At 42.1% G+C, this 26,508-nt stretch overlaps 1 protein-coding gene across 1 annotated transcript in view; it reads left to right on the top strand.

Annotated features, from left to right (window-relative positions):
• Window positions 1-26,508, top strand: part of b4galnt3b (beta-1,4-N-acetyl-galactosaminyl transferase 3b) — a gene marked incomplete at its 3' end in the record, with an annotated part of 60,678 nt that overhangs the window by 6,748 nt on the left and 27,422 nt on the right. The window contains exons 2-7 of the mRNA XM_083894280.1: window positions 15,622-15,677; window positions 15,760-15,819; window positions 21,754-21,849; window positions 23,566-23,656; window positions 23,753-23,853; window positions 23,949-24,016. Of these exons, the coding sequence (XP_083750406.1) occupies window positions 15,622-15,677; window positions 15,760-15,819; window positions 21,754-21,849; window positions 23,566-23,656; window positions 23,753-23,853; window positions 23,949-24,016 (472 nt within the window). The remainder of the gene's footprint in view (window positions 1-15,621; window positions 15,678-15,759; window positions 15,820-21,753; window positions 21,850-23,565; window positions 23,657-23,752; window positions 23,854-23,948; window positions 24,017-26,508) is intronic.

Genomic DNA, 26,508 nt, shown 5'->3' with positions numbered 1-26,508 from the left:
TGTGGTTTGTGTCGACATGGGACATATTATACACTGTATTGTATATGCAATGAAGTCATACACCCATCATGCCTAGTGCCTACTGTATCTGCCTGTGGGGACAGTGCTATGATCTGGGGTTGCTGCAGTTGGTCTATAGGTTCAGCAACATTATGTGCCCAAAGAATGAGGTCAGCTCAGGGTTTCCCCCAGAAAACCGGCTAAGCCCGGTGGTATCTCTCGGGCCCACCGGCGGCCCACGGCGTTTTTGTAAAAAAAATAAAATAATTAAAAGCACTGGAAATGTTTAACTATGACTATTATGTGTTATTGTAAGACATTTATTAACAATACTTAAACACCAGCTATAGAGTCTTACAAAAAGACACTCTTGAAATTAAATAAATAATATACATTTTTTTCCACTTAAGTTAAATATTAATTAAGTAATCAGCCAGTGAATCTTAAAACAAGCCATGCAATGGTAACATTTAAAAGTAAAATAATGCAACATAAATATAAAAGTGGTAGTGCCCCCTCATCTGCCTCATCTGGTGCAGACAAACGGCCCTTTTATTTCTGCGCACCGCCCCTGCGCTGTTCCCTTCTCCCTCTCCTGCGCCGTTCCTCGCTCTGCGCTCCTGCGTCTCAAAGCGGTCTCTTCCAAAGCAGCCTGGATCATTTCTCTACGTGTTTTATCCCCACATAAGAATAATGATCTTTATGACGAGGGTGGAGTACAGTCGCGATGAAGTGCAGGTGATCTGAGTGAAACGTGACAGACTCTGAGGAGCAGAGCGCACTTTTCATCTTTTTCACTCCGTGGCCTTAATCTTTGTGAAAGAAGACGATTTAACGCTGTAATTAGGAGAATAACAGATGCATCAGATGAGCTGATGTCTTTAGTTAACTGCTCAAAGAGAGAGAATGTTCTCTGGTGTGAATTTAATGTCGCGGGGAGTTCATAATCTGTGCCGCACGCAGCCAAGTTTCACTTTTGCGCAGAGACTTTCCAGCGTTTAACAGGTGCTGTACCACACTGCGGTCAAGCCAGCCGTGGTTCGCGTTTGCCTGGTCAAATCAGCCGCACGTTTTTTTCTAGTGCGCGAATCTACTAACGTTTACGGTAAGGGTAATGAAACGTCACTGAAGAGCTGGGAGTGACAGTGTGTAGTGCAGCCCCGGAGAGCAACAACATGGAACAACACACCAGCGTTATGGACGTTTTTTTGTCTTTGTCAAGGAATAAAAAGCTTATTTCCCATAAGTAGTCCAAGATTCATACACGACTGAATTAAGTACCTCCTAGACTACCTACATGAATAATATTAAGTACTTTTACTGTGTACTTTTTGAGTAATCCTCTGTCAAAATACCTAACAGAGTATACGATTAAGTCGATTTCGCCCAAATTTGACATGGAATAAAACGCTTAATTCCCATAAGTAGTCCAATATTCATACACCACTGAACTCAGTACTTCCAAGATTACCTGCATGAATAATATCAAGTACTTTTACTGTGTACTTTTTGAGTAATCCTCTGTCAAAATCCTTTACAGAGTACACGATTAAGTCGATTTCACCCAACTTTGACATGGTATAAAAAGCTCATTTCCCATAAGTAGTCCAAGATTCATACACTATTGAAAGTATTTCCTAGACTACCTGCATGAATAATATCAAGTACTTTTACTGTGTACTTTTTGAGTAATCCTCTTTCAAAATCCTTTACACCGACGCACACATCATCATGTGAGAGCGCAGGGAGCCTGGACAACAGGATCACCTTTTCGTGCACAGCTTCCTCAACCTCCGTGGTCGTGAACTTTACGTGTTTGTGACACTTCGACTTTTTTTACTATACATTTTTTTGTGGAGGTGCGCACGTGTCGATTGTCGATCGATTTGTTGTCAAAAAGTCCCATCCCTAAGAGTGTGTGACCCTTCTTTTAGGTGGACAGGCAGTGTATATAATATAGTTTGGCAGGTGCACAGCCCCGCTAATGCAGACACACCGCACTCATTGTGCTCGGTACAGAGCAGCGGTACCTTTGCATGTCCTGGTAAACTCTTGAGGCATTTGAGGCAAGAAATTGGACATTAAAAAGTGGTTTATGCATCAGGATAAGACATATCTATAGTTTGCAGTGACAATGTTGGAGGCTGTGGCTCAGGAACTGATCTTTTGATGATTAAATGTTGCATGATTTCAAATAGTGTTTTTTTTCTTCATGGAATGCCCATCCCTAAAAGCCTTACATTTTCACCAGGATTGTTGAAGTCTTTTCCATAACTTCTGGCTTGGGGTCCTTCACATGTGGCATCAGCACAAGTTATACTCATCAGTAACACTGGGCTGTCTGCGGACATGCCTGACTGTAAATCGGCTAAATAATCTTTAGTAGTGTGTAACTTGAAAATAAATGTCTGTCGCATTCAACCATTGTCATATGAGTTCACACTAAGTCGGTCTCAGTGTCACCTGGTGACATGATTCCTGCACTGCACACAGGAAGTGATGTTGTTTTATATCAAAACGGACATGAAATGTCCAAAATTGAGTTCCACTGCTCAAAAAAAAGCGAGTTGGGCAGCAGTTAAACGGGATAAACGCTGCTTGTCAGGTGACTGAGGTGAGGGCCACGTGTATGAAGGTATATTTGGTGCAAAAGTCACAAGCACATGTAACTGCAGATTTCACATGCGCAAACTAAAGTCACAAATGCGTAACCATAAAGTTGAAGTTGTATATTGAAGTCACAAATGTGTAACCGTAAAGTTGAAGTTGTAAAAAAAATGTTATACCTTGTTAACACAAATCCTTGTTACAGGTACACAAATCCATGTTACAGGTACACAAATCCTTGTTACAGGTACACAAATCCTATCCTGTGCATCACAAATTCCAGCAGTCATGCACTCAACACTTTTGCTCCAATAGTTGCGGTGCAGTAGGAGCAAACACATTCACACACCTGTGTTTCATAATCTGAGAACATGCACAATATGTGTGCATTTGTAAACCGTAAAGTTGAAGTTGTAAATATTTTTTTATACCTTGTTAACACGAAATAGGACTACAGGTACACAAATCCTTGTTACAGGTACACAAATCCTTGTTACAGGTACACAAATCCTTGTTACAGGTACACAACTACAAGTCAATTGATACAAGTGCTCGAATCTGCTTCTACGAGTTTCAGATACTTTTTTCCCTCGCTAGGTGGTATAAGTGGTGCAAAAGGATTTGTAACTTGTGCAAACCGAGCGAATCGATCGATAAGAAAACAAGGCTTAGAGTGGGCGGGGCTTAGGAAGCTCTCTGCTGAGTTTTGAGTGACAGCTCGGAGTCGCAGATTCACGACATTAAAAGTGTCAAATATACGAGAAAATAAAGTCGCAGATTTATGAGATTAAAAGTAAATTTCCATTTTATTAAGTATATAGACTCACGTCCACCATTTCTCCCGCTGTTTATGTGTTTTATACATATGAACCGTATCTATATCAGTTCAGTCTGTGGGCTCCCGGCTGCCTCGCAGGAGGAGCATCCAGCTGCAGCCCCGGAGACCAACACCCTGGTGTGACAATACTGGATTTTTTTTCCCCTAAAAACTGTAATTACACACCGAAACGACGGGAGTGGTTTGACGGAAGTGATTAGTACGTTAGCCTGTCCATGTGCTTAATATATTGAGTATAAATACCACAAGTATCTCCCACTCGGAGCTCCACGTTTATACTTTTTTCAAATTTTTACACATTAAACACACTATTTAGATTAATAATAACTGTTTTACGTTAGTTTAACTTTGCTATTTTCTTCATTTTCACAAATTTCCCGCTCCACACCCTGGAGCACCACAGCAGGGACAACGACCACCACCTACCCGCCTCCCTGGAGCCCCAGAGCGGATACAACAAGCACCACACACCCCCTGGAGCTCCGCTGTTATACATTTTTTTCACCTTTTCACACTATTAACTAATCAAACCTTGTCAGATATCAAGGTTTCTTCCCTCAACTACTACTCACTTACTGTTGTAAGTTTATTTATTAAAACTAACTAAAGAAAATAAAGTTAAAAAATTAAAATCTGTCACGCCAGTGTGGTGTTGTCACTACTGTTGTCGCTACGCTTGGCTTGACGGCACCCTCCTCCGCCTCTCCTCAGAGATAGGTGCGCGATCACGGCTTTGCCTGGGCGAAGAAAAAAAGTAAATTAATCAGTTAAACACTGTTGATTTCTTCTCATGGAGCCGATATTAAAACTATTCTGGTTGAGTAAATGTCTGTCAGTCAGCTGGTGAAGGCAGGTTATCCAGCCGCTGTCACCCACAAAGACCGTCTCTCCCCCAGCGCAGCGAGGCAGCCGGGAGCCCACAGACTGAACTGATATAGATAGGTTCATATGTATAAAACACATAAACAGCGGGTGGAAATGGTGGGCGTGAGTCTATATATATAATAAAATGGAAATGTACTTTTAATCTCATAAATCTGCAACTTTATTTTCTCGTATATTTGACACTTTTAATGTCGTGAATCTGCGACTCCGAGCTGTCACTCAAAACTCAGCAGAGAGCTTCCTAAGCCCCGCCCACTCTAAGCCTTGTTTTCTTATTGATCGATTCGCTCGGCGTGCACAAGTTACAAATCCTTTTGCACCACTTATACCACCTAGCGAGGAAAAAAAGTATCTGAAACTCGTAGAAGCAGATTCGAGCACTTGTATCAATTGACTTGTAGTTGTGTACCTGTAACAAGGATTTGAGTACCTGTAACAAGGATTTGTGTACCTGTAGTCCTATTTCGTGTTAACAAGGTATAAAAAAAATATTTACAACTTCAACTTTACGGTTTACAAATGCACACATATTGTGCATGTGTAACCGGTGTAGTTTTGTCTGCGTTGTGAAGAATTTGTCACTCGATGGATATCGTTTGGAGCAGTCTCCGTTTATTTCTGACACAGGGTAAATAAAAGAAACTTCCATCAGCATGTGAACCACAGCGAAAATGTGCCCTCTGATGGGCACTGGAAAAAGTGAACGTGGGGAACAGAAAAGTGACAAAGGTTCCACATGCGAACTTAACCTACCGTGTCAGGATAAAATATACAAAATAAAACTATACACACGTTTTGTGTAATTATAACATGAAAAGGAAATATAAAATAAATATCAGGTGTAATGAATTGCAGTATGTTACAAATATGCTGTAGTAACTGACCCTGTTACACTCTCCCCCCTAGAATTACACAAAATCCTGGGTCCCATTACAAACCACATACGCAAAACCAGCCACGACAGAAACACAAACACATGTTCATATCATTCAGCAACATCCGCTTCCTACTGAAAGGATAAGAGAATTAGAGACCTGCTCGTTGCCCAGCGAGAACTCATAACACTCCATAGATAAAGCGTGGTGCCATTTACACCACACACCATGGCTGACAATGTGGACCAAAAAGGAACACCCCATACAATAGCATATTATGAAAACAACAGGAAAAGCAATCCAGGAGTACACCGCACTCACACAAAAGAAAAAAAAGAAAAAAAAACAAAACAAACAACAAAAAAATAAAATAAAAATCAGGTACACACCTCACACATGAGCAACAAATGCAGAACGAGGCCCGCCCCCTAGGAGGGACTCAAGTTGAGTCATAGACTCGATCAAACGACACACTGGTCTAATGACCCTGCCAAAACGTGAGGTAAGTTGACCCTCCATACCCGAGACAGATCGGAAGAAACAGGCGAAAGACGTGGCAGGGGAACAGGGGAGGCAGCTGGAGGGCCGAGAACAAAACTTCCCGCAGCAGCGGGCAAGGCAACAGGGGAAGGTGAGGGGCCATCTGACCCAGGATCCACATCCACAGAAGCCTGCTCATGGACCCATGAGGCAGTACGGTCATCCTCCAAGTCACCAACACCAGAGAGGGAACCAGCAAGGGACGGTCCAGCCACACCAACATCAGATCCCACCACTGACGGCTCTGTTCCATGCCAGTCAGATGGAGGAGGGCCACTGGCTGCACCTGGGATGGGCATGGATGCATGGGCCATACCATCATCCAAGGCCACAGCAAGGGGAAAGAAGTTGACATTGAGCAGAAGGTTCCGATGAACAACACGGTCACGTCCACCTTGACTCCTGATGCGGTAGATATGTAAAGCAGGCTTTGAGGACACCACAGTGTAGACAGTGGGCTCCCACTTGTCAGAAAGTTTGCATTTCCCTCGAGCACCTTTGTTTGCCACCAAGACCTGATCCTCAATAGAAAGAGGTTGACCTTTGACCCGTTTATTATACTGATCGCACTGATGTTTCTGCTCAGCCGTACAGTTCTTTTGGGCCAGTGTCATGGCACAGTGCAAGTCTTCCAACAACGACCTCACATAATCATTGTAGTCACACACAGTGGCATCATGGAGAACATTTTTAAAGAGGAGGTCAACTGGAAGCCTCGGCACCCTGCCAAACATCAAATAAAAGGGTGCGAACCCGGTGGTCTCGTGTACTGTGCAGTTATATACAAAGGTCATGGTCTGGATCATCTGAGGCCATTTCAGTTTGGAGCGAGGGGGCAGAGATCTCAACATATTGCCCAGAGTGCGATTGAACCTCTCCGTACCACCATTCCCCATAGGATGATATGGCGAGGTGTGTGACTTTTCAACCCCTGACAGCTTCATCAGTTCAGCAATCAGCTCGCTCTCAAAATTCGCCCCTTGGTCCGAATGAAGGCGCTGAGGAAAGCCGTACACACAGAAAAAACCATCCCACAACTTCTTAGCTACTCTCCTCGCTGTCTGGTCTTGACATGGAAATGCGTGCGCCAACTTCGTGAAATGGTCGGTTACTACAAGGACATCCACGGACTTGTTGTTACAGTCCTCAGCTGACCAGAAATCTATGCACACAAGCTCCAGAGGAGCGCTGGTCCTTATGTTCTCCAAGGGAGCTCTAGCAGCGGGTTCAGGTGTCTTACTGAGAATACATCTCTGGCAGGAGCGCACATGGTTGCGCACATCCTTCTCCATGTCATACCAAAAGAAGCGTTGTCGTGCAAGGGAGAGTGTACGAGGTTGGCCCTGATGACCAGCACTGTCATGGACTCCAGCCAAGACTGCAGACTTAAGGGATTCTGGAATGACAAACTGAAACCTTTTGTGTTTGGTCAGCGGGTTTTTCGTTACCCTGTAAAGAATGCCGTCAAGAAATGTCAGCCTCTCCCATTGCTTTAGGACCCTTAATGCTTGATGACTCTCACGAAAACGCTCACGCCTGGAAGGTCTACGCCTCCGTTCCACATAATGCACAACCCTTGATATACATTCGTCCTCCCTCTGGTGAGACAACAGGTCGGCTCTGGACAGCGACGGCAGAGTACCACATCCCGGTGCAGTCAGAACACCCAAGTGGTCAGCTAGGGAAACTGCACGCTGTCTAGGAGCAAGATCCCAGTCAGTACACGATGAAAGGATGGAAGACACATCATCGTCTGACATGGAGACATTAGCAACATTGGAGAGTGATGTGTTGTCCAGCACTTGCGGCTGGCATGTCAAGCGGAAAGCACCTTGAACCCCAACTTCATCCACATCAGAGACCTGCTCCAGCAACCTGGTGTATGGCTCCGACAGGAGGCGCTGAGCCACAGGCTTCACAAATGGGTCCCTGCTCAGAGCGTCCGCCACCACATTAAGTCTGCCTGGAACATACTTGATCTCAAAGGAGTATGGGGCCAGCTTGGAGACCCATCGTTGCTCGCAGGTGTCCAGCTTTGGCTTGGTCAAGATATATGTAAGGGGGTTATTGTCAGTCCAGACTACAAATTTATGACCCTTCAGCCAATGGCTAAATTTATCACATACAGCCCACTTTAGAGCCAGAAATTCAAGTCTGTGTGCTGGGTAATTCACTTGGCTGCGAGTGAGAGACTTGCTGGAAAAAGCTATAGGCCTTGCTCTTTCCTCGCCTTCTGGTACCTGAGACAAGACCGCACCCAGACCATCCAATGAAGCATCAGTGGATAAAATGAATGGTCTCTCGAAGTCTGGGTGTGCCAGCATCACACTGTTAAGTAGTGCGCTTTTAAGTTGATCAAATGCCGTTTCACAAGCTGGAGTCCAGTCACTCGGAGTCAGTCTCCGGAAGGTCCCAGGCCTCCCCTTCAATCTGCAGCCACCAGGTCTCCTCTTCTGACCAGCAGTCAGTGAGTACAGTGGTTTGGCAATGCGGGAACATCCTGGTATAAAGTGTTGGTAGAACAGAACCATCCCAAGGAATGATTTCACTTTCCATTGACATGGGGTGCAGCCATCACTGTCCATCAGATCTTCCTTTTGGAACCCAGTGATCACCTTCACCTTCTCCTCATCCACTGACACTCCACCAGCGTCCACCACGTGTCCCAGAAACTTCACCGACCTTTTGAGAAAATGGCACTTTTTCTGTGCAAGCTTAAGATTGTTGGCCCTCAGCCTGGAGAACACCATTTCAAGTCGTTTTAATGCTTCCCCTTCCGATGGTGCAAACACCAGCAGATCGTCCAGATAACAAAGAAGGCTGGTGAAGTTCATGTCGCCGAAGATGCTGAGCATCATTCTCATAAAGGATGCAGGACTGTTGCAGAGGCCCTGTGGAAGTCTGTTGTATTCATACAAGCCCAGTGGTGTTGTAAAGGCCGTGTAGCGCCTGTCAGACTCATGGAGGGGAATGTTGTAAAACCCTGATGTAAGATCCATGGTGCTGAAGAGGGCATTACCACCGAGGGCTGCAAGACAGTCTGCCTGATGAGGTAACGGGTGAGCATCCTTGACAGTCTTGGCATTAAGTAAGCGAAAGTCGGTGCAGATCCTCAAATCACCAGACTTCTTCCATACCATCACTAAAGGCGATGCATAGTCACTGATGGACTTGCGAATTACCCCTTTCATCTCCATATCCGACAGAACTTCTCTCAACTTCTGGTAATCAGCAGGAGGGACACGTCGGAAAGGAAGTCTGAATGGACGTTCATCAGTCAGGTGTATACGATGGACAAAACCTGTAGCTTCACCACAATCCAGCTTGTCCATTGAAAATACATCTTGATAGGCCAGCACAAGTTCTGCCAACTTCCTTTTCCATTCATCTGATACCTCACAATCCGCAATGCCTACCTCATCTAACCCACAGGCACGGAGGAGTTGCATTGGATCCCCCACAGCACCTTCTGTCACGCTAACGTTGCCGGGCTGACTGGCCTGGATCTCGCACATCCCCTGGGTGATGGGTAAATCTTCAGCAGCTACACAGGGGAAAACATCAGCAAGTTTGACGTTGCGACACAGTGTTATGGGGTCCTGGGTGGGGTTCAGCACTTTCATCGGGACCCAGCGATCACCCCACATTGGAGTCACGACTCGTCCAACCATGATGTTCCTAGGCGCAGACCGGGCAGTTGAGGGCTCAACAATGACAGTGCTCCCTGGAGACATAGGTGCAGATGGTGGTAGCTTTCCCCAAACCACATATTCCTGCTGAGGCAACAAAGTGACAGCTTGCCGCAATTTCACCGTCCCAATCTTGTCTGGAACCTCTGGGCCTGACCAACGGGAAATGCAGCTGAGCAACTGGAGGAACTGCTCACAATCTGGGTCAGAGTTATTGCTGGAAACCAACTCCCAGTACCCCCTGTCAGACTTCATCCTCTGTAATATGGGCCGAATCACATTGCTTCCAATAATGAGCTCGTCCCTCTGACCAGATATTACAAATGTCGGAACTTCGTACCTCGAACCATAGATCTCAATGTCCAAAACATAGATACATTTAGGCTGTGTAAGAAGACCTCCACAGCCGACAAGCACCACCCCACTGGGCACAGGTTGAGGAACCATACTGACACCTGCCATCTTCAGCTTAGCTTCTGCTTCCTCGCTCAACGTGCATGACATGCTCCCAGAATCAAGCATCCCCTTCAGGGAAGAACAGCCACTGACAGACACTGGAGCATAAAACAATTCACTTGCTCCTTCAACTGTCTGTGACCCAACAAATATCACTTTCTTATCAGGGATGTTGTTACAGCAGTTCACATAAACATTCTGAAGATCTGGTGTACAGCTGAGGGCTTCTTCAACGCTGCCCATGCGATCCCTCTCCTTGCATGGGCTGGCTAGTTTAAATTAGCATCGGGGGAGGAGAGTGGTACTTGCACATTAGCATCACTTTGGGGTTGTGAACACTCACGCTTCATGTGGCCAGGGTTAAAACAGTTGAGGCATAACCTGTACAGCCGGCAGTGTGAATGTGTTGTGTGATCTCTTGAGCCACAAACTCAGCAGGAAGATTGCTGGGGGCCTTGACCGCCACGAAAGTGGTTCCGCTGGTTTTGTTGTCCCTGCCCTTTAACGAGAGAAGCCGTGCATAAGGACAACACTTTTTCGAACATTGACACAACCTGTTGACCACTAGTATCTGACACCGGCACAGGCCGACCACATGCTTGGAGTGGAGGTTGCACCTGAGGCAAGTGGAACAATGCAGGTTGTGGAGCCATGCAGCCAACAGGTGACTGACTGGCAATGGGGCACGGGTGACCAGGTTGTGGTGATGACTCATGCGTTGTCGCCACTTGTGTTGCGGTTATGACATCAGCAGCACTTCTTTCAAAAGTGGGGCTACATACTGCCTGCTGTGAATGCATATCCAGCTTAGTCCTCCTCACTCGGCTATCTAGACGGTCCTGGACTTCAGCAGCGGTCCACTCTTCTGGAGCTTTGAGCTGAAACATCATGGCAAGACTGGGATCAGGACAATGGTTAATGAACATCATCACAACCTCTGCACTGGGGTCTTCCACCATCTTCCCCCTCCTCCGAAGGCACTCATCAACAGCATCGATGGATTTATTCAGCCTAATCCAGAATGCCATAGCATCCTCACCAGCCCGTGGTACAGTGCTGTAAAACTCCTTCATTGGTAGGCTGGAATACGTTAATTCACTGAAGTTGCGTTTCAATATGTCAAACGCTGCTATGACTTTCTCTTCGCCACTGAGCCCATGACGGCAGCGAAGCGACACCTTCACCACATCTCTTGCCTTCCCTGTCAGTCTAGACAAGACCAAGTCGAACTTGGCTTCAGGGGAGTCACAATTAATTCTTGACATATAACATCTCATCATGTCCTCCCATTCACGAATAGGGAATGCATCTGTGTGGTCACCTCTGAAGTAAGGTGGAGCTTTGGCATCTGACTGAACCACTACTTTAACCTGGGTCGGATCAAGGCGGGTGGTATGCTGGTCCTCTAAGGGATGCTGCTGGGGCTGAAGCATGGTAGCTAGATTGGTTGAAATACTCTCACCTATCTGCTTCGCTAAATCAGTAATGATACCACTTAATGCTTCAGTAGAAATGACTTGTGCAGGCTGATGTTGTGCCTGTACAGGTGTGGAACTAGCTGCAGGGACAAATGGCTGGTGAATAACTGAATGATCATCTGTGCTATCACCAAATGGGGCCACTGGCCTGCCCCTCCCAGCACACAGTGAAGCAATCATATTACCTCTCCCCACACCAAAATTGACATTAGCTGCTGCACCGTTTAAACCAGACATGTTCAACAAAGCAATGTTCCAAAACAAACAATAAAAGGAAAACTCGTCTGCAGCTATATTCCAGAACACCAAAAAATCAAAACATTCAAAACTTGACCATTAAAGCTCAATTAATCCCAGCAAAACCACAACCCAATCACGGTAAATATTCCAATAAATCAAATTGTTCCAAAAAAATAAATAAATTAGAATACTACATAACAGTGCACGTATTCATCAAATTACACTAGCAGAGTGATTGCATTAAACCCCATCATAAACGTTCATTCAGCGGCGTAACACCTGTCAGTCAGCGTGCAGGGCGAAGTCGCGGGTGCACGCAGCAGAGGCAGCAGCTCACAGCAGCGGGGGCAGAGTGATGGCGGAGCAGCGTCCGCAGCAGTCTGATCCACGGAACGACGGGTCGAACGGCACCAAGTGTAACCGGTGTAGTTTTGTCTGCGTTGTGAAGAATTTGTCACTCGATGGATATCGTTTGGAGCAGTCTCCGTTTATTTCTGACACAGGGTAAATAAAAGAAACTTCCATCAGCATGTGAACCACAGCGAAAATGTGCCCTCTGATGGGCACTGGAAAAAGTGAACGTGGGGAACAGAAAAGTGACAAAGGTTCCACATGCGAACTTAACCTACCGTGTCAGGATAAAATATACAAAATAAAACTATACACACGTTTTGTGTAATTATAACATGAAAAGGAAATATAAAATAAATATCAGGTGTAATGAATTGCAGTATGTTACAAATATGCTGTAGTAACTGACCCTGTTACACATGTTCTCAGATTATGAAACACAGGTGTGTGAATGTGTTTGCTCCTACTGCACCGCAACTATTGGAGCAAAAGTGTCGAGTGCATGACTGCTGGAATTTGTGATGCACAGGATAGGATTTGTGTACCTGTAACAAGGATTTGTGTACCTGTAACATGGATTTGTGTTAACAAGGTATACAAATTTTTTTACAACTTCAACTTTACGGTTACACATTTGTGACTTCAATGTACAACTTCAACTTTATGGTTACGCATTTGTGACTTTAGTTTGCGCATGTGAAATCTGCAGTAACATGTGCTTGTGACTTTTGCACCAAATATACCTTCATACACGTGGTCGAGGGAGTCGTGTTTGAAAGTTTATTTACTGCTTTAACTAAACATTATAGGAGGGCAAGCAGAACATTTAGGGGCGCACATCGTAAAATTGAGTTGCAATGTAAATATTCCCATTTCCTCTCAAAAAATGTTTTTTACTTAAAAATGACATTGTGCTGTTTTAAATTCATAGTGTCAAAACAAGATTTGTCTCTTAAAATGAACCAACTGGATTCTTTTTTACAAAAATATTATGATTGTCTGATTGCCTATTTAACATAAAAAAACCCACAAAAAATATTCAATTAAATTAAAAATAATGAATTACATGTAAATACCCTTTCAGAATCAGTTCCTCAGGCCTAAAATAGCCCGTACTTAAAACACCTGAGTAAAGAAACAGGATTAAATGCAAAGACCAAACCAAAACCAATAAACAAACACGACACCCTCAGAGTTGAGCAGCACTGTTACAGCATATCAGTGTTTATCTGATCTTAAACTCGTTATAGTTATAGCTTTTTCTTTTATTGCTCGAGTGAGCATTAGCAATGCTGGCTAGTTTTAGCTGCTGCGTTCCGGCAGTCGCTTCCTTCATCGCTGTTTGTTTTGTCGCGCTGCATGCTGCCTTCTCTCCGCTGTGTCTACGTCAGCTCATCCTGTTTTGTGTTTCCACTTCTTCTTCTACCGTGTGTGCCACGGTTGTCATTCACTGCGCTGCGTCATCACTGCCACCCTGTCCTCTGCATCACAACACAGTGCTGTTTTAATGGTAGTCAAAATGTTTAATATTCTAATTACTTGAGTTACTTGAGGGAGCCCTAGTTTATATTAAAATAATTGTACCATATTGTGCAGCACTTTGGAAACCACTTTGTGTTTGTTAAACTTGTGCTATTTAAACAAAGTGGGTTGAATTGGATAGTGTAAAGCAGCTTTGAGTGGAAAAAACAATTCCAAATTTTTTCAGACCGCTTGTAGCTTTAATAAGGTTGGGGTTCTTTCTTGTGTTGTGCAAAAACGACAAGGGGACACAAATCTTACATGAATTGTGTGAATGAATCGATTATTCATTGATTACTAAATTAATCGTCAACTATTTTGATAATCGATTGGATTAAGCTTTTTTTCATTATTAAAACAAGATTTCTGATTGTTTTAACTTCTTAATGTGAATATTTTCTTCGTTTCTTTGCTCCACATAACAAAGAAATCATTAAAACTGAATCATTTTGGTCATTTTGGACAAAATAATACATTTGAGAACATCGTCATTTCTATGTTTGACAAACACTGATCAACGTTTTTTAGCGTTTTCTGACATTTTATGGACCAAACAATTAATCAAGAAAATAATTGACAGATTAATGGATTACGAAAAGAATCGTTAGTTGCAGCTCTGGTATCAGTCAAAATGGGTCAAAGGTCACAAATACTTTACCTGCCCTCATCATCCACCACCTCAAGAAAATGAGACAGTAAAAATACAAGGCTGTAGCACAACTACATACACAACTGTGCCATCCTGTCTCCTGTGAGACTTGGCATTGTTTAACATTTGAAATAATGACTATGAACTGAATGTTTGTACTGTAGCAAGCATACACACCACCAGGGTGCGATTTGTCAAAAAAAACCAGGGGGGTGTTTTTTTTCCTTCTCTTTATGTCTGTACGATGTTGTCGGTGCATCTTCCAACCCCAGGGAAAGAGCAGGCTGCTGCTGTACAAGTTTTCTTGTACTTTGCCTCACGTCATCGTTTTTTTCTCATTTTATTGTTATGGCTGGGAGTGTGTGTACTTGCATCACTAAAGTCGGGGCATTGCAGTTATAGTATATTATATTATAGAGCGTGCCCCTCATCAGACATTTCACCCTAATTTTTCCCGTACGCACCGCTCCTGCGCTGTACGCCGCTCACTGCGCTGTGCCCTCCTCCATCTCCAAGCAGGATCATTTCTCGAGCTTTATCCACGCATCTCTTTATGAGGAGGATCGAGTACAGTCGCCATGCAGTGATTGTAGCGGGGAGTTCATAATCTGCGATGTATGCAGCCAAGTTTCGCTTTTGTGCAAAAAGACTTTCCAGCATTTGATAGCTCCTGTTCCACAGTGTATTCACATCTTGTTGGAATCGTTTTATTGGTGTTCCAAACTGATCTTGGACAGACTCTAAGTGGGTACAGACAGGCGTGTGCGGGCCGCAGTTTTTGCATGCATCATCACAACATTGTTTCGGTGGATTTGTTTTGGTGATAAAATTCTTTGGGACACCAAATTTTCAGTGCATCCATAGAACGTATTTATTGGCAAGATCGATATAACTCGCACGTTTTGTGCTTGGGCCCTAATAAGAAACTCTCTGAAATAATGATAGAAATAATGGTATGCTGTATTAACCAGTCATTAACACATTTATCCTGACTCAGGATGTTTTTCTGTAGCCTAATCCATCTATACTAATCTAACAAAACTGTATCAAATATAACCTAGCTTAGGTACCTTTCTTTCACCCTTTTCTCTCCCTCCACGTCTGACTGTTGTCTCTACTCTCTTCATCTGTCACGTGCCGCAGACAGGCAGGTTGTGACTCCGGTGTTGGTTTTTCAAAATAAGGGTAGGGGTAATTGGGTATTTGCAACGTAGTGTCACATTTCACAAAAAAATAATATACATTAATATAAACATAAAACAACAACCAAAAAAACCACAATCAATTACATGTAGGGGAAACCCCGTCATTCACTGTCAAAAACTATCTGGTGCATGAATTATACTTTTTAAATTACACAGTAAAGGATGTGATTTAAAACACAGCGGAGTGCAGTACATTTTCCACCACTTATAAGAGGAGAAAATAAGTAGAAGTGTTGTGTACAGTCACATCTGTTTGATTGCATTCTTTTCTCCTCCCACTTCCTCAGGTATGAATGCAGAATCTGACGAGAACAGCTGGAGGAGAACAATGTTTGACCCATGGGTAAGGAAGGCACACGGAAAAACAAGTTGTAACAGAAAATGTGATGATCCAAGTGAATGTTTTGGAATATTGTGTTTTCCAGGTCAGGAAGGACCAAGCTGCTTGGACATCAAACTACACTCCACAAACCTGGAAACCTGAGGTTTGTTTGTGTATGTGTGTGTGTATATATGTATATATGTGTATATGTGTATATGTATATGTATATATACAGTGGTATGCAAAATTTTGGGCACCCCTGTAAATGATTTTCCTTTATAAATCATTGGTTGTTTGGATAAGAAAGTCCAGTTAAATATATCATATAGGAGACAAACACAGTGATATTTGAGAAGTGAAATAACGTTTATATGATTTACAGAAAGTGAGCAAGAATTATTTAAACAAAATTAGGCATGTGTGTATAATCGTAACATTAACAGTAAATGACTGCTGTTACTGAACAGTTACTTTGTCTAACTAACGGAGACACAGACTTGAACAGCAGCTAACATTAGCGTCAGAATGCTAGCTGACGAAGCAGTGCTTCAAAGGTGCTGATGAGGAATTTCCTGCTGTGGGTTTAGTACATGTATATATACGGGTATATATATATACGTATGTATATATATGTGTGTGTATGTATATATGTGTACGAATGTGTATATATATATATATATATATATATATATACTGTATATATATATATATATATATACTGTATATACATACATAAACTATCAAACTCTCTCACAAACACTATCATACTATCATCAAATGCTTCAGACCTCGTACTATATATACTACATATATATTTATCCTTTTTCTGTGCCTAACCCTAACCATTGGGAACCATACATCCAGTGACAGTCCTTCTCCAGATGCTATGGCCTTCCCATGTCATCCATACAGTATGTCCGTGCGTGCGTACTGTACTGTATACGTGCATGTATGTCCCCAGTGCCTACATTCTGTAACACTCGCCTCCTTTGAATGCTGAATAACGTGTCTGGGCCTGTTGAGCTCCCTCCCAGCTCCCTGTATTTTCCTCTGTGGACAGTTAGTTTCTTGCTGCAGAGTCTGCTTCATCACCTTTCATTTGCTATGTATCAGGGTTATCAAATGTCCACTGTATTATGCAGTAGGTCTCAGGTTTGGCCAGTTGTTTACACCTCACATTCCAGTTGATGTTGTAGGTTCTGGCTCTGATCAATGTAATCAAATGAAACATTAATTCTGTAATTATCTTGATGTGCGTGTGCGCCCTTAATAATTCACTGAATGGTGTATATCATTGGTTCTCAAAGTGCGGCCCGGGGGCCAATGGCGGCCCGCAGAAACATTTCTGGCGGCCCGCAATGAATTACAGTTGATAGTTTTAATCCAAAAGGTACTGAGCTTGTTAAATGTTTATTGGACATTACTGGATACAGACCAATAAGTGTAAACAAAAATACTGAGTATTTACCTGGTTTCTATATGGTGAATTTTAGTGTATTATTGGGTTATAAGCTGGTAATAAGCAGGTAGCTACAGCCCCCAATTACTAGCTATTTACCCAGTAAATATATGGTAACAGAAATGTGTTACTTGGTATTGACCTGTAATTAGAAGGTAAGAGCAATGGCCAAAATACTGGGTAATTACCCAGTAAATTATAAAGCGTTATTATATTAATGCTTATATTACTTAACGCTAAACTGTAGAACTGCAATGTGGTCATTAAAATTATTACACATGGGATTTCTTTCTGTTTTTTTCCCTTTTTTGTTTTTCCTTTTGTGGCCCTCAGTCCAATGTTGGGTTCCTAAATTGGCCCTCAGGTATCAAAACTTTGAGAACCCCTGGTGTATATGAATGGCATCGCATTTTGCTGTTATGTGGAGAGTATCTCATAGGCAGTAGTATTCCATTATTCAACTACAATGCATTTCCAGGGGAACCACAGAGTGTGCTTGCTCAGGTGCATTTCACTAATGCGAGCAGCTAGTGGAATAGAGTGTGTTGATGCTTCAGCTGAGAATTTCATCAATACTTCATTTTTCAGATCTTGTGCTTCCTCATATTGGAGTCCAGAGTTCATGTACAGAGTTTGGTTTCGATGCGTCAAAGCGTTCCTGATATATGCTGCCAAATTCGTCTGGCTGGGACGGGCAAATGCTTCCAAAAATCAAAAATTCTTCTGGTAACTTTTGTGAGGCTTGGTCCAGTGATCATGTACGTCAAGTTTCGTGAAGATTGGACAAAATTTGTGACCTGTGTTAAAGTTTAGTTTCACTTTCTATGCAATCCAATATGGCGGAAAAACGACAAGGGTCAGGAACACTCTCTTCAATTTCCACACTACACCGGTTCCGGCCGAACGTTCCACACCTTTCAGCAAGCACACTAATTATTCTTTGCTCCATATAACAAAGAAATCATCAAAACTAAATTTGTCAGAAAACATGAATTACTTTCAGTCGGATCACTCGCTGTTTGACGCTGAAGGCGGCTGACCTGAGTGCTCCGTACATGTACAGTACCACAGTGCTTGTGGATGCTGACAGGAACAGCAGAACTATTGCACATAGACATTCAACTATGCATTCACTTGATATGATGCAGCTTTATTTATTTGTTACATTTAATTTTCATTAGCTCTGACTGAAAAGATTCAAGAGAAACATATAGTTCTAACCCTATTTTTCCCGGCCCCATTAGTCTACATGCCGTTGTGTCCTTGGGCAAGACACTTTACCCCAGATTGCTCCTGATGGCTGTGCCGGCAGCATGTCAATGGCTATGAGGATATGAAAGACACTGTACATAGATGCGCTCTCTGAATGTGTGAGTGAATGGGTGAAAAACAAAATTGTAGTGTAAAGAAGCTTTGAGTGGTCATTGAGACTAGAAAAGACCATTAGAAACCAGAAAATATTAAGAAGCTGAAAAATCAATTTTCTATCAATTAAAATCTGCTATTTAAAATAACACCCAAACCGATTTATAGGTTATCAAGAGTTGACACTTTATTTAGTAAGTGATTAATAACTGATGAATAGTTCTAGCCCTAATTGCTATTAACTAATTTTGAATTTCTCATGACAATGTTTTAACCCCATTAAAAATGAACAACTTACTGTTGCAGCAATGTACAGTAAATCTACTTGTTCTATTATAGATCTAATATGAAAAGCTGAAGTTAAAGCAAACATCCACACTGGGTTTTGTTTTTTCTTCTCATAGTAAATGAATGAAAGAGGAAATATGGTAAGTCAAATGGAAAATGGGTGGAAAGGTGTGTGTCAGAGCCTGTAAAGCACTTCAGAGTCACTCATTTACCCCTGTCTCCTGGGATATTTTAACGTTTAGCCACCTCTGTGGATGACAGCAGAGTCTTAAGCTTGACCGTTAATAAAATCTGATGAGGTGAAATACATAAGGCTTTGTGTCTGGGAGCTGCACGCCTCAACTGCGCTGTAATCAACACACACACACAGATGGACAGATCAGATAACATGACCTATTCAGCAGATGTCACAGAGGTGTATGTTTACATGGCATCTGGACTCCTGCTGAAACTCCATTGCCTCGATGTGTGTGTGTGTTTGTTTGTGTCCCTACGTTTCATTCACTGGTATCATTGTAAGTGCAGAAGAGAAATAAGACTGGTTTCCACTGACCTTGTGAAGACGTCTGCCTCAGATTTTCACCTCCATCCAAATTCAGTAGTGGTAAATTTTACATTATCTCCTCACTTATCCAGTAATACATAAGTTCACATACTGTATCACTGCTTAAAACTGATATCGATATCAGTCCGATAAGTCATTTTATACCTTCTAAACCAGATGTTCTCAAACTTTTATTCCAAGTACCAGCTGAGAAAATATTGAGCTCTTGAAGTAACACCATTATCATAAGTGCAATGGTGAAAATAGACGGAACAAGGTCAGCGACAAACTTTTCACAGGAAGCAGATCCATTCCCTCCTCTTTCTCACATACGTCACACACTGGTATCATGAAATTAGATTAAGATTGAGTGAGAGATAAGGTGACTTTAAATGTGTGAAGGCAAATTCTCCAGATTATCCCTTGTTTTTTCTCGTTTTGCACTGGGCCCCCTTTAGCCATGGCGGGCCACATTTGGCCCTTCTGCACACATGAAATCTGGAGAGGTTAGGTCATGACTGAAAGCAGTTCTATCTGTGGTAGGAAGCATTTCTGAAGGATATTACCCACAATCAAGTCTGTGGATTTTTCCTAGTATTAATTAGTTGCTATTATTTCGCCTCATTTTGTCTAATGTGTGCAGCATAACATAAAAAGTAAAGAATATATTTTGAGGATGTTTTCTTGGGATAAAGTTTATGGCCCATGGAAGAAGGGATTCAATCCTGCTCCTATGTTATTTATGATGAGTTATCTATTATCTTTGATGTTGCGATACAACTGGATCACATGTGCCTGCTCTTTGGTCTTCCAGATCGTCATATAAACATAAAACACAAGAGACAAATTCATCTTTGACTTTTACTGACAGGCCACACGTTGGCGTATTGGTTAGCACTCTTGCCTTTGCAGCAAGAAGACCTGAGTCGAGCCCCGGTTGGAACAATAACCTTTCTGCTAGGAGTGTGTGTGTGGGTTCCCTCTGGGTTCTCCGGCTTCCTCCCACAGTCCAAAAACATGCAGATTTTGGGATTAGGTAAAATGACCATAGGTGTGAGAGTGAATGGTTGGTTGTTTGTTTCTATATGTGGCCCTGCGATGGACTGGCAAACTGTCCAGGGTGTACTCCGCCTATCGCCCTATGTCATCTGAGAGGCTGCCAGGAGTTTTTATGTCACATAAACACGTAAACATGCCAATCCAAAATCTCATACATACAGACAACGGGACAAGCAGACACTTGCAGTGTTTGGTTTCTACTGTTAAAACAAAACGTTGTTTTAACAATGTTTAAAAATAGCTTCTTCACGACTCCCCGCCGCAGTCCCTTTTATGACTTTGACCCGGAGTCAGACCCAGGGTCAGAAGACACTGTTGCTCGTGAACACCTCCACAACGGATGTTATTCTTCTTCTGCGGTTCAATGTACGCAACCGGATGTGCCCGGACTAGTGCCTGGAGCAGGACGATCTGCTGTTCAGGAGAAATGCTGTTTTACGTAACCGGACCAGGTTTTTTCAGAGATCTCGCCCTTCCGGTCTAGGTCCCCTTTAAACGCTGGAAAGTCTCTTTGCGCAAAAGCAAAACTTGGCTGCATACAGAGCAGATTATGAACTCCCCCCGACATTCACTTCACACCAGAGAACATTCTCTCTCTTTGAGCAGTTAACTTAAGAGAACAGCTCATCTGATTCATCTGTTATTCCCTTAACTACAGCGCTAAAGCGTCTTCTACATAAATATTGAGACCACTGAGTAAAAACAATGAAAAGTGTGCTCTGCTCTTCAGAGTCTGTCACCACGTTTTACTCAGATCTACTCGGATCACCTGCACTTAATCTGTACTCCATCCTCGTCATAAAGATCATAATTTTTATCTGGGGATAAAACACGTAGAGAAATGATCCAGTCTGCTTTGGATACAAAGAGACCGCTTGGAGACGCAGGAGCGACGAACGGCACAGGAGAGGGAGAAGAGAACAGTGCAGGGGCGGTGCGCAGAAAAAAAGGGCCGTTTGTGTGCACCAGATGAGGCAAATGAGGGGGCACTACCACTTATTAATTTATGTTGATTCATTTTACTTTTAAATGTGACTATTGCATGGCTTGTTTTAAGATTCACTGGCCAATTACTTAATTAGTATTTAACTTAAGTGAAAGAAAATTATATTATTCATATAATTTCAAGAGTATGTCTTTTTGTAAGACTCTATAGTTGGTGTAAAAGTATTGTTAATAAACATCTTACAATAACACATAATAGTCATAATTAAAAATTTCCTATGAACTTTTAATTTTTTTTTACAAAAATGTTGTGGGCCGCCGGTGGGCTGCCCGAGAGGTCCTACCACTGGGCTTAGCAAGTTTTCTGGGGGAAACCCTGATTACTCCACAAACTCTGAAGTGTGTTCTTCACAGCAGTGTCTTCTCTCTCTCTGCAGTATAAAGGACAGGCCAACCTGCATATCTTTGAGGACTGGTGTGGTGGTTCTACAGCCGGGCTCCGCACGAACCTGCACTACCCGCTGTATCCTCACGTGAGTTATGACTTTTACCTCAGCACTTCACACTCTCTCTACAGGATTAGTCATACTGACTGCAGTGATCCTCGGACGTTTCTTTAAGTGTCATCACAAGGTTGTCACCTGTGGTTTTTGGTGAACTGTAAAAAAAAACATGGGATGGATTGCCATGAAATATAACACATCCATGAGAGACATTTTCCCTCATGTGGTTTTGGATAGATTTCAATGAAATATCACACATAAATCATGCTCACTTCAGTGATCCTCAGACCAGTGTCATTACATGGTTTTCATCTGTGGTTTTGCGTGAGACTAGTGCAGAGCCTGTGCAAAATCTGTTTTTTTTTGTGTTTTTAGTAATATTTTGGTGTGTTTGAGTGCTCATTGTTACTGTTACACAGCAAAAGTTCAGTGATATATTTACTTGTGCATGGTAGTAAACAAATACTGACATAATGGCATACAATAAATATGGAAAAATTAACTATGTGGTTGCATAACGGTTGGTTGTCGCCGGGGTGCAGAGCTAGAGTCCAGTAGGGTGACCAGGGGCCTCATCTATAACAGAGTGCACAGCTTTGATGGCGTACTCACAAAAATAGTATGTATGTATGATTTATAAAACCGTGCGAATGCCGAGTCCTGTGCGACTTCTCTTTATACATCCCATCAAACATGAAGCTGAGCGCAGGTGAATGAGTAACACACCACGCCCAAGGTGGAAAATAAAAGAAAAAGAAGGAAAGTGCATGATCAACGCATCGATTTATGATGTTTGTTTTTTGGAATTATAGATAAACATGAAGGAACTAAATGTCAGGGTCACCGCACCTGCTCTCTGTGTGTTCTGATGTCTCCAGCTGCTGACGAGCGCACACCTGCATCACCTGTCTCTTCTGATGAAAGGCGCAGAGGAATACTTTTTTTTACAGTTTTCGTTATCGTTTGGATTAAACGGAAATGTTCTACTCTACGTTCAGGTCCCATTTTCTTACAACAAAATTAGTTTGTAACTGTATTTTGGAGCATTTACAACATTGTAGACTGATGTGTGTTCATGCGTTCACATCAGCAGCTGTGTGTCTATTTACATAAAGAAAAGATTAATCTGTGGAAAATCAATATCAGTCATTTGCTCAAAGTAAGACTTAGAGAAAAGTGTCTCACTCACACACACGCGTTTGAAGTGTGTGTGTTTGCGCACGGGATCAGTTTTGTCTTCAGTGTCCTCTCTGATTTTATCCACATATGTTCAAGCATATGTGGTGTGTTGTTTGTCACAGAATAATTTGTTTGTCACTGTAGACACATATTATTTTGAAACACTGTGATAAGTTTCAGATCTTACGCACGGTTTGTACATGAGGCCCCTGGTCAGTGACCTGACAGCTGCAGGAAAGAACCTTCCTCTGCAGCTGCTGGTTGTGGTGCGGAGAGACCTGTAACGCCTCCCGGAGTGGAGTGAACAGTCTGTGGTTGGGGGCACTGCGTTCGTCATCTGCCTCAGCTTGACTGCACCTTGTCTCACTCACAGGATAGTGCTGCTGCAGCTGTGTGTCTTATGTGGCAAGCGGACATTGCCGCACACAGTCTGACACACAGAGCCACACTTGTTTTCACACCAAGAAGCATTCTGTATGCACATGTTAGATCCTTATGTCCCTGCACTCAAGATGCACGGTAGTTTAGCTTTGAGTAAACACTTATGTGACTGATTCTCTGTTTCAGACTAGAACTACAGTGCAGAAGCTAGCTGTCTCACCTCAATGGACCAACTATGGGCTCAGGATCTTTGGTTATTTGCATCCATATATTGACGGTAAAACATGTACTTTTACATTTCATCACTTTCTGTTACCACACTTATGTCATTCACTCCTGACATCTTTGTTTCATTTTTACTCTTGCCTTTCAGGAGACTTTGTTTTTGCTTTGAGCTCGGATGATAACTCTGAATTATGGCTCAGCTTTGATGACTCTCCCCTTAATGTGCAGTTGTTGGCCTGGGTTGGAAAGGTATGGTTGCCAGTTTTTTTTTCTTAAGCAGCAGAAAATGACTGTATTTTCCATGTGTGTCACTATAATCTGTGTGTGCTTGTGTGTTTCTCCAGACTGGCACAGAGTGGACAGCGCCAGGCGAGTTTGATAAATATAGCACTCAGACTTCCAGACCAGTTTGGTGAGTTTATTGTCAGATCGACAGCTGTGGTCAACAATAGCCCCGTTTAAATAACCCGGTCAAGGTAGAGGTGTTGCACCTTTATTCTCCCTCACAGATCTGCACAAAGGGGACAAAGGGCCAATTCCAATTCCTATCTTAACCCTCAAGCTCAACCCTTAATCTTAACTGGCCCTCAAAACCAAGTGTTGAGGGTTATTTTGTCACTTAGAAATGGGACACCCCTTAAATGCAGATACGTCTTCAGACTGTAGGGGGCAGAATAACGCGAAAGCTGCGTCCAGTCTGTCAACTCCAAAAAAGAAGAAGAAGAACACATTTACGTCAGATTACGGATTATTTATTACGATCCGTTTGTCAGTCAAGTTATTAGGTTGTCAGTTAGTTATAAGATGATACTCATACAAATACCACAACCACGGACATGTTCAGCTGACAGTTACCACACACCACGGCTTATTGAAAAGTAAACAATAGCAAACGATCGCTTGTCCGCACCGGCCGGCTATTGAGAAAAGATCGTAAAATAAAAATAAATGTTACGCAACAATGACATCAGTAATCTATAATATGGGCCTAAACTAAGATAATACAATGGTTTTCATCATTTTTATATCTCTATTAACAAAGAAAATACTTCATTTGTAGCTCACTCGCTTCGCTGCTTTCGACGCCATCTTTCGTATGTGAAAACATGCAATGCATTCTGGGTAGCCCTTTCTCCTAAGGGTGGTCTCGGAAAATCTCAATATTGAGGGCGATACAGCCCTTAAACTTGCCCCTCAACTTAATTTTTCTGAGAATCGGGACAGCACTTGCACTAGCGGGAGCGCACATTTTTGAGATTGAGGGTTAAGATTGAGGGTTAAGCAAGGAATTGGAATTCACCCTAAATCTGAACGGGAGACATTGTTGTGCTTTCATGCCAGCAGCAAATGCAGTCACGGAGCTGAAACCATGTCTAACAAGGATTACCATTGTGTCACTAATTGTGGGGGAATTTTGTGGTTTCCTTATCATCATATTCAAATTTACATTACATAATATATTGATTGATTGATTGATTGATATCTTTATTTCGATCATGTAAACGACAGTGTAAAAAAAAAAAAAAAATATAATAATAATAAATAAATAAGATAAAATAATAATATAATAAGTGAACAGAAAAAATGTATACACAACATCTCATAAGCAACGCAGTTTACATGAGCGAAAAGGAGTAGGAAGAAGTATAAACTTATCTAATCCTACCCCTATAATTTTAACTATATGTTCTAATTAAACATTTTACACATTACACATTTTAATCCAAATAGTAAGTAATCAAACACCTTGTGTGAATTATTCAATGTACCTCTGGAGAATCATTTCTTTATGTCTCTTTTTAAACATGATTACACTCGAAATGTTTTTGATTTCAGTACTCATATTATTCCACAGTTTTACTCCACAAATGGTGATACAGAAACTTTTCATTGTTGTACGCGCTCTACCAACCTTTAGATTTGATTTCTCTCTTAAATCATAACCTTGCTCTCTTTCATGAAACATTCTCTGAATATTTATTGGTAGCAGATAGTTCCTTGCTTTATATAATACTTGGACTGTTTTATGCTCCACCAAATCAAACAATTTTAGAGTTTTAGATTTCCAAAATAAGTCATTGGTGTGTGCCCCATAATCAACCCTGTGAATAATTCTCATTGCTCTTTTTTGCATTATGAAAAGTGGCTGAAGTGCAGTTTTGTATGTGTTTCCCCATGTCTCTGTACAGTACTCTAAATAAGGAAGAATCAGTGAGTTGTACAGAATATAGAGTGATTTATGATCTAGGACATGCTTTGCTTTTACCAAAACTGAAATACTGCGAGACAGTTTAGATTTGATATGTTTTATGTGAGGTTTCCAGCAAATTTTGTCATCTATTATCACTCCCAGGAATTTATTTTCATTTACTCTTTCAATATTTACACCATCTATTTGTACCTGTATTTGATTGTGTATTTTACAGTTTCCAAATAACATGATTTTTGTTTTGTTCAGATTTAGTGATAATTTATTCTTGTCCAACCATTTTTTAATTTTACTTAACTCTGAAGAGATGACATCCAAAAGTTGCTGCAAATTTTCACCAGAACAAAAAATGTTTGTGTCATCTGCAAATAAAATACATTTAACTAGACTAGACACATTACAGATGTCATTAATATATAGGACAAAGAGTTTGGGTCCCAACACTGACCCCTGGGGGACACCACATGCAATATCCAGACATTCTGACGAACAGTCTCCCATCTTCACATATTGCTGCCTGTTTCTCAAATAACTTCCCACCCAATTCAAGGCTACCCCCCTGATCCCATATTGCTCCAATTTATAAATCAATCTATTGTGGTTAATTGTATCAAATGCTTTTTTTAGATCAATGAATACTCCTGCTGCATATTGCTTTTTATCTATGGAATCTGTTATAGTTTCTATAAGTTCTG

This window comes from Microchirus variegatus (genome assembly GCF_963457635.1).
Source record: "Microchirus variegatus genome assembly, chromosome: 8".
Lineage (NCBI taxonomy): Eukaryota > Metazoa > Chordata > Actinopteri > Pleuronectiformes > Soleidae > Microchirus > Microchirus variegatus.
This window is presented reverse-complemented; position numbering and strand designations above follow the sequence as displayed.